At 39.9% G+C, this 18,334-nt stretch overlaps 3 protein-coding genes across 17 annotated transcripts in view; 2 read left to right on the forward strand and 1 right to left on the reverse strand.

Annotated features, from left to right (window-relative positions):
• Positions 1-875: 875 nt before the first annotated feature.
• On the forward strand, positions 876-11,628 carry LOC103315613 (ras-related and estrogen-regulated growth inhibitor). Of its 14 annotated transcripts, XM_032595861.1 has the most exons (14): positions 919-1,108; positions 1,524-1,646; positions 1,735-1,990; positions 2,062-2,298; positions 2,563-2,698; positions 2,763-2,869; positions 2,949-3,170; positions 3,247-3,484; positions 3,816-4,409; positions 5,397-5,596; positions 9,889-9,945; positions 10,533-10,606; positions 10,955-11,221; positions 11,310-11,628. In XM_032595861.1, exons 10-14 carry the CDS (start codon positions 5,500-5,502, stop codon positions 11,463-11,465), a joined length of 651 nt encoding a protein of 216 aa, XP_032451752.1. In that variant the 5' UTR covers positions 919-1,108; positions 1,524-1,646; positions 1,735-1,990; positions 2,062-2,298; positions 2,563-2,698; positions 2,763-2,869; positions 2,949-3,170; positions 3,247-3,484; positions 3,816-4,409; positions 5,397-5,499; the 3' UTR covers positions 11,466-11,628. The 14 variants fall into 14 exon arrangements, 2 of the variants coding, with proteins under 2 accessions (XP_032451752.1, XP_032451753.1); XR_004344433.1 differs by lacking the exons at positions 10,533-10,606; positions 10,955-11,221; positions 11,310-11,628 and adding exons at positions 1,358-1,467; positions 4,946-5,234 and having other exon boundaries at positions 876-1,108; positions 2,758-2,869; positions 3,835-4,409; XR_004344430.1 differs by lacking the exons at positions 10,533-10,606; positions 10,955-11,221; positions 11,310-11,628 and adding an exon at positions 4,946-5,234 and having other exon boundaries at positions 876-1,108; positions 1,358-1,646; positions 2,758-2,869; positions 3,835-4,409.
• Positions 10,682-13,114, reverse strand: LOC100116136 (transcription initiation factor IIE subunit beta). Of its 2 annotated transcripts, none has more exons than XR_004344435.1 (5): positions 12,942-13,114; positions 12,422-12,683; positions 12,127-12,336; positions 11,304-12,014; positions 10,682-11,231 (listed from the first exon to the last, which is right to left on the reverse strand). XR_004344435.1 is itself a non-coding variant. In XM_016981039.3 (5 exons), exons 1-4 carry the CDS (start codon positions 13,001-13,003, stop codon positions 11,694-11,696), a joined length of 855 nt encoding a protein of 284 aa, XP_016836528.1. In that variant the 5' UTR covers positions 13,004-13,114; the 3' UTR covers positions 10,682-11,231; positions 11,651-11,693. The 2 variants fall into 2 exon arrangements, 1 of the variants encoding a protein (XP_016836528.1); XM_016981039.3 differs by having other exon boundaries at positions 11,651-12,014.
• Positions 13,115-13,635: 521 nt separating this feature from the next.
• The window catches only part of LOC100116528 (glutamate receptor 1), a 332,198-nt gene continuing 327,499 nt past the window's right edge, over positions 13,636-18,334 (forward strand). The window contains exon 1 of the mRNA XM_016981060.3: positions 13,636-14,160. The gene's annotated coding sequence lies outside the window, so the exon portion shown is untranslated. The remainder of the gene's footprint in view (positions 14,161-18,334) is intronic.

Genomic DNA, 18,334 nt, shown 5'->3' on the forward strand with positions numbered 1-18,334 from the left:
TGCGAATTGTTTTGCAATTATGAATACTAGATTCCTTCAAAGAATCTTACGTATACAAGTATGATTGAAATTGACGATTGATTCGTTTGGATCATTTTGGTTACTCAACTTTTGGTCGTTATTGTACGACAAAAACGAATAAATATATGAATATGCAAATACTAAAAATGAGTGTATTTCGTTATCGTCTCTAAAAACTTTAAAACGAATCAAAATGATACTCAAGCGCAGTTATATAGCACAAGTGGCCCAAGCGGATTTATTATGATGCCGTTATGGAAACTAAGAATCCAACTCTAGGAAAAAACTCTATGGAAACCGTAACTACTTATGCTTGATTTTGTACAAAACTTGGGATCGCACGTCAATGGAAGAAGATATACTCTTTAAATAGAAATTATATTTGGAAACAAAATTATTCAAAGCACATACGCAACACGTACATAGTTATAGCATGAGTAGCCCAGGTAGCGAACTCAACAAAAGGCACTTTCAGCATTAGTATCGCACCTCTATATATACATTCAACGCGCCGATTATGATGTGGAAAATAAAAATGTGCCTGTGCGCCACCTATCTTCGTTAGCTAGAGACTAATAGAGAGCGGGAGGGTTTGAGTAAGCGGTGGAAAGGAGAGCTGAACTGATACAGTTTTATTTTGCAGTGTATCGTGGTCCACTGCATGTACACATAAATCAAAATGGGAAATTTAGATAAGAATCTTCGAATTTTTCTTAATGGTTTTTAGTGTCATAAGCTAGAAAATTTCATTTTTCAAGTACCATATATCACATTTCTGTCGTTCATTTTGGAACGCTCCGAAATGCCGCGAAACTCTCGGTATATATATATATATATCCAATGTATAAAGGTTGTGCACTATGCGACTAATTTCATTGTGTATAACGAGTTTCGGCTAACCTGCTTCGCGGACGCGATGAAGAGCATAAAATTTTTTGTACAAAATTTAACTAAAAATAATATCTATTAATGGAAATCGTAGCAGTAAAGTCGCGTACAACGCTGCTGACCGTTGGCGCACTTTTAGCTAGCGCATGTCGAGCTCGCGCAGTTTACGCGGGTGCCTGGACCCATAGCGTTTGCGACGGTGAGTTAGGTTATGCGTCTGATGCTATTATTTGTGTTTCTTTTGGTTCAATGTATAAGTTAATCTCGAATGTACTCGGAATTAAAAGTACACTTCAAATCTACTTTTATACTACTTTTAATTGTGAAGTGTAAGCATTAGTTATAGTTCCATCCTTTGAAGTACAATCGCGACAATTGTTAGAATATTTAAAAAGGCTGCGTGAGTAAAATAGCTACTCGCCTATACAAATATTTAAAATTAAAACAGGGTAAATAAATAAATTTGGAAAGACAGAGAAAGTACGTATGAAAATCCGAAAGGTAGAAGTAAGCAGGCGATCCAGAAAGAGATGGAAAACGACGTAAAAGACTGTAAAAGTAAGAAAGACAGATGCTTGAAAGAACTTTCTCCACTTATTTTGGAGCTACTGTAGGTCGTTGCGCGCTGAACGACGTCTCGTGGCTTCTCGGATGGATTACTTATGTGAGGAGGGCATCGCTCGTCTTCATAGTACTGTCTGGTATCGTTCTCTACTACGTTCCCGAAACTCGAGCACGTTAGTGTCCTAATTTTTCACTCTAACATTATAAATCTGAAGGTTTCAATTTCAAGAAAATTATATGTTTCATTACTATCGCTGTTAGCTGCTAGAAAAGGATGTCATTTCGTAATTGATCTAATTGCAAGTGGTTTGAAGGCTATTGTTGGGGGAGTCGATGATAGCGAAGAAATTAAGAAAACCAAAGGAGACGATGACTCGGAAATGTCGAAATCATTCATGATCGAAAATGCGACCTTTCTACCGCTGAATTTTGAAGAGGCGGATAAAGAGTATGACAATTTAGAAAAAAACGTGCGGCCGAACTTTAGTTTCAGCATTCCTGAAGCAGAAATATTGAGGTCGTACCAGTATCCGTAATAAATTATGCTGAAAAGACTTATTTGATAACAAAACTGAATGAACATTGCAGACAGGAATGCAGGAAACAGCCACTTTTAGAGTGTCAATACTTACACGAGAGTCGAAGAAATAGGCAACCTTACTTAAAAATACATCATCCGCGCACGATGAAATTTAAGGAGAAATCATCGGTTGAAAAAGTTTCCGTTTGTCCAATGCCGCTGATGCAATTTGACACCTTCGAACGTCAGAATTTTAATACTTCATTTCCGTTATATAATGACAATTGTAATCGGCGCTTAGTAAGGTACGGTGTAGTTTTTTATAGCGAAATTACTGTATGAAAACAATGCATCCACGTTCATAAAAAAGATAATTAGACGTTGCTTTGAAAGAAAATAGCATGTATTACGTACGCTATAATGAACTTGGAAATCATGCATGTATTATTTTTCACTGAAAAATATCACCACTTTTCAAATAAATATTTTTTAAATTGATAGAGAATATTTATATGAAAAATTAAGCTCACACTATGCATTGTATGCCAAGATTTATTATTTTGTTTTAGGCCCAGTAAAAATGTATTGAACAAAGGATATAAAAGGGAGATCGATTATGTTGCCGATTATCCATTTTTGGAATATTCAAAGAATAAAAAGCATGCGAAACCTGTGTTAGATGCACACGAAAATATTTTAAACAAAGTATATAATTAGGACTTCGTTACTATATCACCTATACTTATTCACATTCCTTTTTTAAGGGCAGGTATGACACACCTCCTTCAAATATATCTGAAATCGAACTTTCAGAATGGACTGAAAGTGACTTCGATGAAATAGTTAAAAGACCGCAAAATGATAACTATGCTGAAAGTAATAGCTGAAATTCAAAAAAATTAATATCATATTCTAATACTGTAGCATTTTTATATTTTCAATTTGAAACTTGAAGGTATCAGTGGGTATTCAAAATGCAACGATGGTCACGTCGATCATATTATCCATGAACCTCATACAGACCATTCGATTAGTCCTACAAGGATGAATACGAATAAATCAATTCTCAAAACTGGCAGTTCATGTCATGAGACGGAAAAGTATAAAAAAATTGCAAAGAATCCTTCTAAGGAACAGAGTGACCCATCGTGCTACAAAGAAAAAACTTTTCAGACTGGTAAAAATGTTTTACATTTGTTTAATAGACGAGATATATTTGAAATTCTGATAACATCGTAATATAATGCTTTTAGATACAGAATTAAATCAGTCGTCTCTTTCTCGAGCATTTCAATGGATCTTTGGTGGATGTCCGAATAAACGGAAATCAATCAGTTCTTACAACAAATAAATTGCATCAATAATCCAGAAGTTAAGCAGGAATCTGTAGTAACGACGATACTACACATAGTAGCTGCGGTACAGTGCTGACACTACGGAATTTATGCGTCATTGTCTTGAAGCTCGTGCAAGAATAGCTCGACTGCTATGGTAAGGAAGAATTCTACCTTGGATTTTGTGCTACGAATTCAAAAATATTTCTCATGGTCTTTTTGATATTATTTCTCAAGAGGCACCCTTCAAATGGTTGTAATTAAATATTTTATTTTATTAAAGAAATATAAAAAGAATATTAATTTATATATAATAACCTTCTTAATCTTTTCAACCAAATGTTATGATTGAAGTTGAATCAGTCAGTTGAGTAGCTATATTATTCAAATATGGAGCCTATTATATTCAAAAGTAATATTTCGCTGCACTAGAGTTTGCAAGCACATTACCACACTCGGTACTCATCTCCTAATTAACGCTCTCACAGCCCCAACATTTTACTTAAGGAGCTTTCAATCATCGCCACCGCAGCTGAAACTCAATCAAAGCTCATCCTCATCTCGCAAGTGTCAGCACCTGGCATCCCCCACCCAGAAAAACCACAACTTCCCCAAGTTCATCGAATCGTGTACGCAAAGTAGTCGCGTGTCTCTCGGATTTTCCCAGCTGGCGTCTGCGGCGCTCGGCGAAAAAAGCTCTCAAAAAAAAAACGACGAAGAGGAACTAAAACAGAAAAGCGCGCGCCAGAGATCGCCCGAAGAAGAAGAAGAAGAAGCGGAGGAATGAAGAAGAGAGAAAGCGTCGTCGGAGAGCGCAGACAGTCGGGCTCGGGCCAAGAAACGCGGTGGACCATGCGCCGTGAGGGCTCCAGTGCTACAGTTTCGGGACCACGTGATAGTAGCTTAGCAGACGCGCTGTATAGGTTCACCCTCGATGTTTCGGCCGATTTCTCAGGTTCGATCTTGGAGAAATCGTGAGATTCTGTACGTTTGTGTGAGGAGTTCGACGGTGGCTTTGCTGAGGGAGATTATGCTGGAGCTTTCGCTGGAGAGGTAGCCGAGATTCGTTCGAGAGACTCGAGGTATGCATGTTTGGAGATTTATTGGGGAGAGAGGGATAGACTATTAATAGTTGGTGCGATGTATAGTGATGTAGTGGTCAGGTGATGTTTCGACTGAATTCATCGATGGAAAAATTGATCGGTATGGATTGTAACTGGAATCGATCAGACTCGTTCGTTGTTATTACATTTTGCAATGTAACATTCGACAGAAATATTCAGTGATATTTCAATTATTTTGATTCGGGATGTAAACGTTTATTAGCCACCGTACTACACGACGTCTCTCATTTTGCAATTGCGTCTATTTTCCATTAATTATTCCAAATATCACCACTCGCAAGCATTCTCATCAATCAATTTTCATTCCGCGGGAAAAAAATAAAATTAAAAAATCCCCAAACACAAAGCCGCAGAAAAAATTCACAACACTCGTAAATCTATATACATCACACACACGTACACGCCTCACCGCAACGTTCCGACGTTCGCTCTAATAACCCGGCGCGCGTCAATCTGCATCTCTCGTAACTCACTCCCGCCTACTTCCCCCCCAGAAGATCGCAGCTATAGCGAGCTTTTCCGCGGTGCGAAAATCTCAAACGCTCCGCGCGCACAAGCCGGCGAATCTCCGGCGCACTGCATCGCACAACGTCCCGACGATGTACCAACGCGTATAGACGACGAGGCGCAAAACTAAGTAACGGGGTCAATGCCTCTTCGAACGTAAACGCGTCCGCGAGCGCTTCTCGGAGAAAGGAAAAGAGATACACTATACGCGAGCGAGCAGCCCCGAAGAGAGAAAGAGCAAAGGAAAATCACTAGGCACTTTGATCCGGAAATAAGGTATACGGCGCGAGGCGAGGCGAAAAGAGGCATCGGCGCAATTTTTAGCCTGCGAGAGAGCCATCAATCGCCGCTCTCTCGGAGTAATTTTGAAACGCGCGCGCTTTTTTTCTCTTTCTTATTCTCACGACGGCTGCAGTGTTGTCTCCGTTTATTTTGCAGAAAAAGAGACGACGACTGTGCGGAGGCAAGTTGGAGGAGGTTCGTCGATGAGTACAGCTGTCGTGCCGACTGATGGACTGAAGATCCCGATGTCCCGAGCGCCATGACGTCCAATGCAATTAGAGGCATACGCAGGAAGAAGAGCTCGCTCTGCGAGGTCAAAGTGGCTGTGATCGGTGCGCCAGGAGTCGGAAAGAGTGGTGAGTGCTTTTATACGAAAACGCTTGTAAATTTGAATGATTTACTCGTCATTAGTTCCAACTTGCGCTTGGATCGAGTTCAAATTCATATAAGCGCGTACTCGCGTTCGATCGAATTGATGGCTGTACTCCGTCACTTATTTTTACAAGTGGCCTCTCAAAACTGCGCCGTATCCCGCGATAAATGATTCAATTAACTCGTACGTCTAATAACCGCACCAAAATAAACAACAGCGCAGGATCGCTTCCAAAATCTCGGGCTGTCAGAGTCGTAAAATTTAAAATCCCGCCAAAAACACGAAGCTCAGCAGCGCTATATGTATATACAAATACCGAAGAGCAGCAAATTGCTCGTGCATCTAAAAATCAAAAATTACGAGGCCAAACGTTTGTAAATAGCTTCGCGTATTTTATACCTCAGCTTCCGCAACGTCAGTGACTCAGAAAAAATCGGTTCGAAAACTACATTCCCATCCCCCCAAATAATCGAAAAGTTTACGCGATAAACAAAGGCAGTGTAGTAGCCGTCAAAATCATCTTTCTCAGAAAGTCTGAAAAAGCATCGCACGTGTACGCGATCTGGGAAGGACGACATCAACAGAGAAAGCTCGCGAGCGCGCGAAAATGACGTCGCGAATGAAAAACCGCGTAGTGTGCTATGTAGCAGTATAGCGGCGGAGGCGTGTGTAGTTCTCGTGCTTGCGAGCGCGGAAGTAGGGAAACGTGTGTGACGCTGCAGTACTGCCCCTGAGCTAAGCCAACTCGGCGTGTATTTTCGGTAATGGCACGTGTTTTGGGTATACCTACAGACCGCTGTATAGCCGGGATAGATAATTCCGTTACTCCTCTCTTTCTATAACCTGCGAGAGTTTGGATTCTGAATCACGCGCGAGAGATTCGGATCGTGTGTGTATGTTCTTTACGCGGGTTCTATTGTTTCGATATAGGTCCGCTTTTAAGTTCTCTTTATTACGAAACCGTTTGTTTGTGTTGCATAACTTGTTGTTCACTATAATTTAAAATTTTGTATTTAATAGACAATAATAAGCTCAGCCGCAAAAGTTAATTAATATTCTCAAACTTCCGTGCCGTCTTTATACATTTCTCATCTCACGGCAGGTTTCATCAGGACACCATCTCATTCGCATTTTACAATCCAATAAACCATCATAGCACGTATCCATTTTCATGGACACGCAAGCTCGAAAGCACCGCACACATAATCCGAGTCGGCAGCGATTACACACACTACTCGATCGCCGTCGACAGCCGCACAAAGAGAAAGAGAACTCACGCATGTGCTATTAATAAACCGGAGCGTGTGTACGCGTATATATGGGCTTGTTGAGGCGGGAGCCGAGCTTGCAGCCTTTTTGAATTTCCCGCGGAAACAATGCTCGCCTTACGAGAGAAAAGAGCAGTGGACGCACGGCGTGAGCTTGGCATTCCTTTTTACTCTGCACTGGCAGAGAGCCCACCTAACGTATAGCAATTCGAGAATTTTCAAAATTCCTCTCGCCTAAATAGAGATATTAGATTATTGCCCTGATGCTTTACAAGCGCGCGAAGCTATGAATGTCGAGCTTTAATGCCGGACGACTGGATGGTTTTGCCGAGTCGACGTGAGTTTTTTCCAAGCGCGACTGCTGACTTGCGGGACTGCTTATTTTGCGATATCTTCCGGGTTTGTTGTATAATTTTGTATTAAAATCAGTTTTTGATTGAATTAGACAATACACATTAATTTGATTAATTGATTTTCAAGTATTACGAACAATTCATTTTGTTTTTGTAAAGCTTGATAGGCTTATATCCGTGTCTCACTTAACAATAATAAGAATCGCCAGTCAATCGGTAAAACTATAAATATGAACATATTAATATTCCAACCAAGTACGATTTCTGATTATAGCGATACATAATGACGGTAGACTATAGTCACGAGGGAAATACAAAATGCCTATGCGCCACCTATCGCGGCTAGAAACTAGAGAATAGTGGAGGAAATGCTCATTCAAAACTAAGAGCGTCCTGCATTTTATAAAAGAAGCTTTATGCAAAAAAAAATTAAAATTATATACTGAATCTCCGTAATTCATATAATCGATCAATCGCTTACAAATAAGAATTTTTTTTTCTTATTTCTTGACATTGATATCAGGCTAGCTTCATAATATCTTTGAGACATATAAAAATAGTTCATTATTTTTTTAATTTTGAATCCCAATATCTCACTAACGAACACCACCTCTCTCCAGTATAACCTAGAACCTCAAGGTCGAAACGATGAAAAATCAAAGGCACAGATCTCGCGAAAACGAAGTCCCCGCGCTAAATAGGTATAATAGACGCGCGTATCGTTCACGGAGATAATGTATTTTCAGCGAAGACACATACGCATCAGGCCATCTCGAGAGCGATACGATAAGGCTCTATTTCCGGCTCCTTCATCTCTGGAAGATCGTTCCTCGATCTCAAGAGTGAACGCCTAAATTATAGCCTCGTCCTATTTTTCATCGAGACTACACACTTGTCTCGTAAAAAGAAAGCTCAGCTTTGCCATACCGATTTTTTAGCGGATACATGGCGTGTATTTATTTTGTTTTCCTGTCCCCGCGAGCGCGAGATATTCGCGCCCGAAGCTGTACACTCCGATGTCTATGTGTGCGTCTGTGTGTGTGTGTGTGTGTGTGTGTAACGCTCGATCGCAGCCGCATGGTTTATGTGATTCTTTTTTCGTTACGACACACCCATTATGCGTTTATATTTAGCCGCACACACGCGGGATACACGATTTTTACAATGAAGTGTCTTGTAAGGGAGACCGCGGGTTATGTGCTTTTTTTCTCTCTCGCGCGGATGAGCGAGCGTTGGTTGTGTACCTATATATGAGAAACGAGGAAAGTTGCTTTTCGGTTTTATTGCGATTGCTGGAGTTTATTTCTGAGAAGAGATTTCGACACGTTGACACAGATTCGTTTCGTTCGTGTGTGTGTGAGATTCAGTTATGGGATATATAGTCTGTTGTTGCAAAAGGATTATAAGTAATATACTCTGGCCTCAGCTCTTGTCAGTCACACGCGTCGATGCTCTAAATAGTGGAGGCGGATGTGCTTTTTAATTTTAAAAATATTATTTTGAAAACGGTCTTTCGCACTCGCAGGCCGAAGGCAGAGTTGGAAGCACGTTTATCGGACTCTCGCTATGCAAATATTTAGTTTGTAGTATATTTCGGAAATTGAATCACTCGCGGCTGTCGTCGATATATAACGCAGCACGAATTACAGTCGGTATAACTATTATCGTTAATGATTGAAGTTGTACATATATACGATATAATTTAGATTACGAAAATCTACACGCGATGTTTATTTTTGCTTTACATTTGCTCCTCTTTTTTGGTTAAAAATTTTTGTTATAAAATTTGGAAAATAATCGTGCACGATTGTAAAAGTCATAGATTTAAAAATCTATCGATGTAATACTATAAGATTCGAAAAAATTCCATTCAAAAACGCAAACACGCGCAGCATATCAGATCGTATTACAAGACTCATCTTCCAACATTATATTAATAAACTCTCCCAGTACATTGTACAAAGCCATTGCTCAACTTGCAGCCGCGTAAATCAATCCTCGTAAAAATCCCGAGCAACCGCACGAAAAGCGCACCATCACCGCAGCCGCAGTATATGGTATACTGCGGCTGTATGGTATGGTATGATATGGTATAGTATGGTATACCACATCGAACAGCGACTCCAAGAAGTAAAGTATAATAAGTAGCGGAAGCGTAGCGTCGTCGAGCTTGATCTATCGGCGTCCGATCGCGATACTTACATACACGCTCGCACAATGTTTATGACTCGCTCGCGAGTATGATGGGTAAAAATAGTGCGGTGCACCGCAGCGAAGCGGGTCACTAGGCTGCAGCACTGGCATGTATACCTATAGAGTAGTCTCGCTTCGAATTTGCAACGCCGCGCCCTTATTTCGAGCTTTCGTCGATCGCCTTATTGCTCGGTGGCGTTTGATCTTTGCTTCCGAAGCATAAAGCGTTTTATTTTTTGTATACTTAATTAAGTTACTGATCAAAGCTTGTGAAAATGATTTAGGATTTTTACATCTGAATAATTAATTAATTTACGCAGTGCGCGTTGTACTGCTTCTGACTGCAAACGAATCGCGTGCCGATAACTGCATGTTAACGCGTGTATAATAAATTTAAATTAACCATCAATTAAGTAATGATGATGAAATATTGACGTTCGTTACTATTTGTTTCATTTCAGCTCTGACTGTCCGGTTCTTAACGAGGCGTTACATTGGCGAATATGACCATCAAGCAGGTAAAGCATCATCATAATTTCTCACAGTGTGAAAGCACATAATATCTCGTTGATAATCGACAAAACAATCGCTATCCTACAAAATAAACAACGAGAATTTTCCATCTCATAGACGCACGCGCAGCCTAAACAAACGCGAGACCACGAATACGCGTCTCAAGGTTCTTCCATCCTCTTAACGGTCGCAGCCTAGTGTCCGACGATCAAGGTAGCCAAGTCAAAATACGGGGGATAGGCGACTATACTCTTTGAAAAATTGCCAGACCGCGTCTCTCTCTTTTTCTCGTCCATCTCTTTCTCCTTCTCTTCTCGCTGTGCGACGATCTAAATTTATCGAAGACAGCCGATTTGACACTAGGTGCGTAGCTCGAGGAGGGAAATATACGCGCGTGTCTGTATACTTTCCCGCGGGCATAGACCGGTTGATTCGATTTAGACTTTCCCTATTGTGCTCGCTTTCCCCGATCTGTCGTCCGGAGATGTTGTAAGTTTAGAATCGCTGTATGTTTGTCTGCCAGCGGAGACTGCGAGGAAATTATTTTGTATTCGACCTCGATCTCGGCTTCATGCTCCTTTTTTTCTTTCAGAAAACAAGTACAAACACGAAGTTCTGGTGGACGGAGAGCCGATACTTTTCGAAATCTTAGATACATGTCCTAAGGTAAAGTATAGTTTGAATCGTAAAATTACAAAATAATTGTAGCTATACATAAAGCGCAAGAGAAAAGACGTCATATAAAAAATATTATATCCAAAGTTTTTAATACAGTCTTATATTACATTGTAAAATAAGTAAATAGCTTTGTATCAGAATTTAAAATTCAAAAAATCCAGCATAATATTAACGATTAAGAGAACAGTAACTAGTTTCTCGGATTTATGAAACTTAATTAAGTCGTTATAAAACACTAAAATTGATGTATAAATATATATACAGCAGAGAATTTAGCTAAACATTCATCTTACATTTGATTTCCGCTAACACGTATCTTACAATTCGCAAAAATAGAGTGAAGACGAGCTCCCATCCATAGAAACACTTCAATGGGCTGACGGCTTACTTCTTGTCTATTCCATAACTGACAGGAGTTCCTTTAACTTCGTGCGGAAGGCAAAAGAAGCATTAGCAGTCGCCGATCCAGAAGCTGCTATGCCACTCGCACTTGTTGGCAATAAAGCAGATATGATTCATCTGAGGCAAGTCAGCACGGAGGAAGGTGAAATTTTGGCCAAAGACTTCGAATGCTGGTTCAGCGAAGTTACGGCCGCCGAACAGGTACGTTTTCCTTTAATGTGAATTAGCAATGAGCCTTATTTAGTTTTTACAAAGGTTGAGAACAAATTTCATTTAAACGTACTTTCAGGTGGCTCAAGTAGCAGAATCCTTTCATGAGCTATGTCGAGAAGTTCTTGCGGCAAGACGAAGGAATAAGCAATCTCTGCTCGACAGAATGCTCGGTAGTAAATCAACGAAAGTTTATTCCAGAGGAAAAAGCGACTCGGCGTTGCCAAAAGATTGACAAGATGATATTTTTACAATGAACGAAACTCAAGCTTTTTAAATATTTGCGGAACTAGATGAATGTTGAGCCTTGTCATATACAATCTCTATTTTTTGTATTTACAACGAAGGATTGAGCTAACGAAAGCCTTTTCCGTTTATTAAAGTTTCTTAAAAATAAATGTTCATGATTTTTACTATTACCCTAAACTTAGAAAACTGTGAGCCTTATCATTATGATGACAGACTACTTGTTATCATCGTATGTCTCCAGAACATCAGCCAAATGTTCGTTGTCTCTTGGCTTTTTCAACTGCTTTCTCTTATTGTTGGGCTTCTTTCTCTTGAGTGGAGCAGTCTTCTTTGGACCATGATCTTGCATCGATCTGATTCCTTGTTTCTCTAGGTACTCATCAATCTTGGCATCATCCATCGCATCTACAGCAACAGCCCTCCACAACTTTTGGAACTCTTCATCAACAGGAAATTGTGCTGTCTTATCATTGTAGAAAACAATTTTCTTTTTGTCTTGTGCACGAGTAATGTACAGCAATTCATTTGCAAGATGCTGTGATATGTAAAATATTTCAATAAAATAGGTGGTTGATTGCAAGAGTGCAACAAAATTTTAATTACTGTAATATTGTAATTATCTTAATGAATATTAGTATTATTCTTACCTTTAGATGTCTCTCGGAGTGTGGAAGACTTTCTTGAATATCTTCAAGCAGAATTCCTCCTAAGCCTTTTAGATCGTGTTGTTTTAAAAGCCTCAGGAGGGATTTCTTATCTTTGATTTTGTATTGAGCTTTGAAAGTGAATTTCCCTTCGTTATTAGTATCAATCTTTGGATTTGTGGGCAAAGCTTCCATCAGAAGCCATTGCTTATTCTGAACAGGATGAAATTTGAAAAAATTTAAACTTATTCTCAAGATCTTGTACAACTAATTTAATATTGACAACAATTAATCATACCCTAGTTCCAATATCAAGTTGATTTGTCTCATCGAGAATTTCATCAAGTGTAAGTGGATGATCCTCTCCATCTTGATGTCTTGCTTTCATGTGCTGTACAATTTTCGTAAGAATTCCAAATCTGACTTGGGAACCAGCCGACATTGTCTTATAATTACTACTGTCAAGTTTTGGACCTGAAGAGCCTGACGAGGTCTTTGGTTTCTTTTTTGATTCATCTCGAACAACTTCTTTCTCTGGCTCTCTTTTCTTTTTTTCAACGCTAAAAAAGAAAATTAATTCAACGTAGATTATATTTTATACACGTTTTCGATGAATTTAGATGGTTAAATTTATTGTAAAAATTCAGTAAACAACATAAAGGTAAAATGACACAAAGTGATAAAAAAAAGATTTCTTGAAAAAATATTAAAATTTTAATTAGAAGACTTTTAGACTATTAACAAAATAATAATGTTACAAGCGATTCGAAACTTTTATAGGTTAGATAATGTATTCAAAGTTTTAAGACTACACTTACGTGGGTTGCGTGGCTGCTCTTCTCTTGAAGGCTTCATGCTCCCTCAACAATGCTGGATCCATTTTCTTTTATAGAAAATTACAACTTTAAACAACAAAGAATGATAGTTATTGTCGAGAAACACAATACAAGTGTACAATCAGTATGCGGTCAGTACGTCAATACATCAGATCAGCTGTTAGATTGTTGCGCTGTGCGCAGCGTCCGACTGCGCAAATATGGCGGAGCTACGCCCATTGCCCTCTATTGCGCGGGAATTCGTTTGAATACTTTTTGTTGGAAGTTGTGTATTGATCAAAATTTTCCTTCATAAAAAGGTATTCAAGACCAAGCCATAATTCTATACTGTATAAGACATATCTTGCAATTTTTGACCTTGTCTATAGACTTTTGAATTTAAAAATTGGATTCGTCACAATTATAATTACACATATGCTTATAACTATTATCCCTGCACACATCACGTTACATGAAAATGATAAAACGGTCCGAGAATCAGCTTTACGAGAACCTTAAGAAAAGTACTTACGCCTCTTGAAAAATGTTCGAATACGATCAGAAACCGTCAAACTCTAACCGTCGAAACGACTTCTCGGAAGCGCGCGAGTAGCCGTTGCTTACCTCACCCAGTCTGAAATATGAATAGAACCAATCAGCTAATGAATACGGAAATTCGGCAGTAAGTATCCGCCCGGACCACGAACTAATCATACAAAGCACAAGGCCCTGTAAGAGAAACAAGTGCGACGATCTGCTGTCATTTGCAACGTGAGGCAAATACCTCGGCCATTTGCTTCGCGGCGCGGACCTTATCGTTGGCATAACGTTGACGATTGTGTCTGCACATCCGCGAGTGATCCTAAGTATTTTAGAAGTATTTAATAGTGTCAGCGTATGTGTGTAGTGTATAGTGAAGTGTCGAACACCGAGGTATGTTAGTGTTAGCACTAGGAAGTACCAATGCTACTCCCTTCATGGCTTAACCTTACAATCGAGCGAGTCTCTAATCGGCGGCAAGACTATCGTGGTTGAAAAAATCACCAGGATGCAGTAGGAGTGATGTTTGCGAATCGCTGTATAGGTATAGAGAGGTTTGTTATAGCATGGAAGAAGCGAGTCATATTTCAGGAACCCTGATGAAACTGAGGCTAGTGCGACCTTCGTGCAGTGAAAGAAGCTAGGGAACCTACTGGACTTCATCTTCTCCCTCCATCTCAAGGTGGGTCTTTTTGTTCTTTTATATCGGCACAAAGAGTGCAGACTTGAGAGAAATATAAATATAAGTATATAGTGTCTTCAACGGCTGCGCAAAGCCGCTTCGGCCTACAATACGTGGTTCGAATTCGCACGCATCAGTATTGTACAGCTATATATGTAAGCACCGTGCTGTGGGAGGAGGGGGGGGGAGGCGCTAGCGCGAGAAAAAGAGAGGCTCTGCTGAAGTGCTGAGCGTCTACTTATAAGTATCAACCGTAAAGTGTAGACGCAATGGAACGAAAAAATACGTATACCCTTGGGTATGAGGTGTCTGTATGCACACCAGTGTTCTGTAATCATCAACAAACGCGCCGTGAGCATCCATGAGTGCAAATACCAACAGATCAAATCACTCGAACGTAAATACAGCATACAACCATGGTTTTGACTTTTTCTTGTTTATGCACCTGTTATATTGATAGGCATTTATAAAGTTCGGCTTCTTCTAAGAAGACTGAAGAGCAATGCATGATAAGTAATTGTTTAATTAAAGTTTTACATAAATAAAATTACTCCATTGAGTTCATCATCAAGAATTAAAATAGTTTTTGAAAACATAATCTTTCAAAATTAAATAAGATTAGTACCTAATAACTTTAATACAATTTTTTTCCACATCCAGGCCGTAATTTTGTCGTCGAGAATAAATCTCTAACACGCGTTACGTCTAGCACGCGTTTAAATTCTTTCAATAAAACTACTGGATGTAAATTTTCCAATAGTCTTCTCCACCACCCATATGAAGTATAGAGAAAATCACACATAGAGTTAAGCGCGCGGCATAGCGGCGTCTAACCTTTTACATCTCAACTTTTTCGACGAAAAAGAAAACAAGCTACAGCGCGAGAGGAGGAAATTGCCTGAGGTTTCGCATTTTCGTGTGAATTTCTGATGTTTACAGGCGTCGCAGTTTCGCCGGTTTCTTTCTCGACTTCCTCTCTCTCTCTCTATCTCTCTCTCTCTCTCTCTCTCTCTCTCTCTCTCTCTCTCTCTCTCTCTCTCTCTCTCTCTCTCTCTCTCTCTCTCTCGCTCCCAATGTCGTCTCGCTCGCTACACACAAAGTGACACATAAAAGTGGCAAAGCGCGCGGGTTTAAAAGGCCAGAAACTCTTTCCTTTTATATACCCTCTTCATTTACATACATAGCCTCTTCCAACGCTTTTCCGTACAACTTTCACAAGCGGATCCTCTCGAAATTCATTCCTACTTTTATTTCTCTATACAACATACGTCCACTCGTGATAAATGCAAACCTGTAAGACCGTAATCATTATCGAAGAGAGGCTTTGGAAAATCGATTCAAATCATATCCGTGCAAATCTGCTTCGCCCCAAAGTCAAAACGAAAAATCTCACGCCTCTATTCCAATCCAAACCCTACCTATATCCGTCAAAGTATTTGTCAACTTCACCGCCCATAATCGAAACCCCTCGTCTCCCCTATACTTTCTCCATCTCGACCGCGACTTAATCTCGTGCGCGTATATAGGCACATCATCATCTTTCTGCACACACGCATATATATATAGGTATGCATCTCTTCTCTCCCCTTCGCTCATCATCGAGCTCGTGCGCAGCAGGAGGGGGGACCCCGCGGCTCACACGTTTAAACTTTCAATCGGGATCTGCATAATTTATATTATGCAAAGTCGCGATCAAAAGTTAAGGAGCATATATATATATATATATATATATATATATATAGTCTGTCTCCTCGTTGTGTGCCTCCAAGCAGTGGAAGACTTCCGACGCGCGACGCGGCTATGACATCAGAGACGCGCGCGACTTTAAAGGGACTTTTAAGGGTAGCGCTTTGGTATATAGTAAGCTGGATATATAATACGCAGGCAGCGATTGGAATTAGCAAGTTCGGAGCGAGGACTTTGTACGTGCGTGTGCGTGTGCGAGGGAGAGAGGGACGCTTAGGGCTGCGAATGCGAGTTAACGGATTTATGATTAAGTGAACGTTGCTGTCTTCGGAGGGTGTACTGCAGTCTCCGAGTTTTGGCTTCTTAAGTATTCTGCCTCTGGACTCGCTGTTTAAAGAATTGCTGCTGCTATTGTTCTGCAATTTTCTCGTTATGGCGCAGATGCGAAAAGTTTTGATTTATCATTGTGCCAATAGGGCTATTTTGTATAGACTGTTTGAATATTATTACGAACGAAGATTCTCGTTTCTCTTCGTGCGTCGCCATTAATTTTAAATTCATAAGAATGATGAATGACAGTAGAAAAACAAATATTTATTTTCATTGGTTGGCACAGTTTTATTCTAAACTAGGCTAAAAGAGGAGAACTGACTTTAAAATGTCACCGCACTGCAATTGCTATAGTAGTAAACATCAAATTCCTCATTGGAAAAAGTGTCAAAAAGACGTTTCCACAATTACTATATTTTTTAAAAGTACACTCTACGTTACATGAACAGCAGTTTTACTTTCATTATCGTCCCTTGTATACTTATCCCTTTTTTTGACTTCTCTCATTTATCTTTTAATGTGTCTCCGCTGCAGCAGCTTGAGAAAAGAGACATTCCTCTCTTCCTCGACTTTGATTCGTCGTCGTCGACGTTTTGGCGGATGTTAACTCGGGGAAATTACAAAAGTACGCGAACTGCATGAACGCTCGCTCGCCTTAGTCATGCGAAGTTATCCGGGAAATTACGGGCAGCCTTACTACTTGTGCTCTCCTCTACTTCTTCCTTTTTTCATTTCTCTCTCTCTCTCTCTCTCTCTCTCTCTCTCTCTCTCTCTCCCTCCCCTCTCTCCCGCAGTTTCTCTTTGCTCCGTCGGTCTTTTGCGCTATCCTCTTTTTTTCGCAGTTTTTCTTTTTAGACTCATGGAAAATTTCCCATCCTTAATTCGTGGCGGGTAATTTGAAAGTTAACTTGCGGTGCTTGAGGAGCAAGCATCGATTGAGTCGCGTGTACTATCCCGGACATTAGTTTTCTCGAAGTGAAAACTTCTTCTAAACTCTCTCTCTCTCTCTCTCTCTCTCTCTCTCTCTCTCTCTCTCTCTCTCTCTCTCTCTCTCTCTCGACTTTGAGCTTTTAGCTTTTTAAGTTTTCTGCTAATTATGATATTTTTTTGGTGCTAAACATGTTCCCATACTCTAAATTCGTTCATCATCGTACATACGAATAGTAGTTTTGTTACGTCCGAACGTTGGCGCACAATGTAATATTCTCCGTTTTGAGTCAGCTTCCGCTGAACTTGGGATGGAGTCGCTCCCTTATTTATTTTAATATTCCGCGTGAATTTATTCAAATCTCTTCCCAAACTAATGAACAGGTCTCGTTGAACTGTAGGTCAAAAGACAAGCGAAGTCCAGTCAACCCTCCAAGTAACTAGACAAGTTCTCCCAAAATATATTTGTAAAATAAGCGGCAGCGTTCGAAGCCTGCTCACTTTACAAATTCCCAAACTGAATAATTGTGTAACTACCTAACCTTAGGTGGTTAAGTAATTTAGTTATATTTTAATGATTTTGTTTTTAGATGGATTAAAAGGTTTAAATTTAAGAAAATACAAAATTATGGGAAAAAGCCTTTTGGCATAAAAAACCCAGATTTATTGATTGCACAGCATTAGATTAAGTTTACAGAGATAATTAGTTAATCGAACAATAACGTTTCACACACACACAACCTTTGTCTGCACTTAGTTGGTATAGCCCGTTGGGCGCGATTTATAGATTTGAATCAAATCAAATCGGATAGCCCGATGGGCATGATTTAGTCGTATTGCGATTCGTATGGAATCAATCAGCCCGGCAGGCGATAGTAGTTTCTGCAACCAAATGCAGTCAGAGTTTGAAGTATTCAAAATCTGAGAGCGAGGGAGGACCGCCCGCGTGTAATGACTGGTTTTGACAGACTGACTGCCTGCGCGTGAGCATGCCGTCGTGAAGCAGGCTAGCGCAGGGTGATCAGAACTACGGCGTAGTTCAAGGTTGCCACCGTGATGGTGTTTTGGGCCTAGAAAAGGGCGCGCATGCGCTCGTCATTCAAACTCATACATTTAGCGCGTTACAGAATAGGTTAGGTCGTAACACAAACCTTTAGATATTTATTAATTAACTTATAATTTTTACTTACTTTTCTTTTGTAGATTGCAGCAAATTAAGAGTTTACTGGAT

This window comes from Nasonia vitripennis, chromosome 1 (genome assembly GCF_009193385.2).
Source record: "Nasonia vitripennis strain AsymCx chromosome 1, Nvit_psr_1.1, whole genome shotgun sequence".
NCBI lineage: Eukaryota > Metazoa > Arthropoda > Insecta > Hymenoptera > Pteromalidae > Nasonia > Nasonia vitripennis.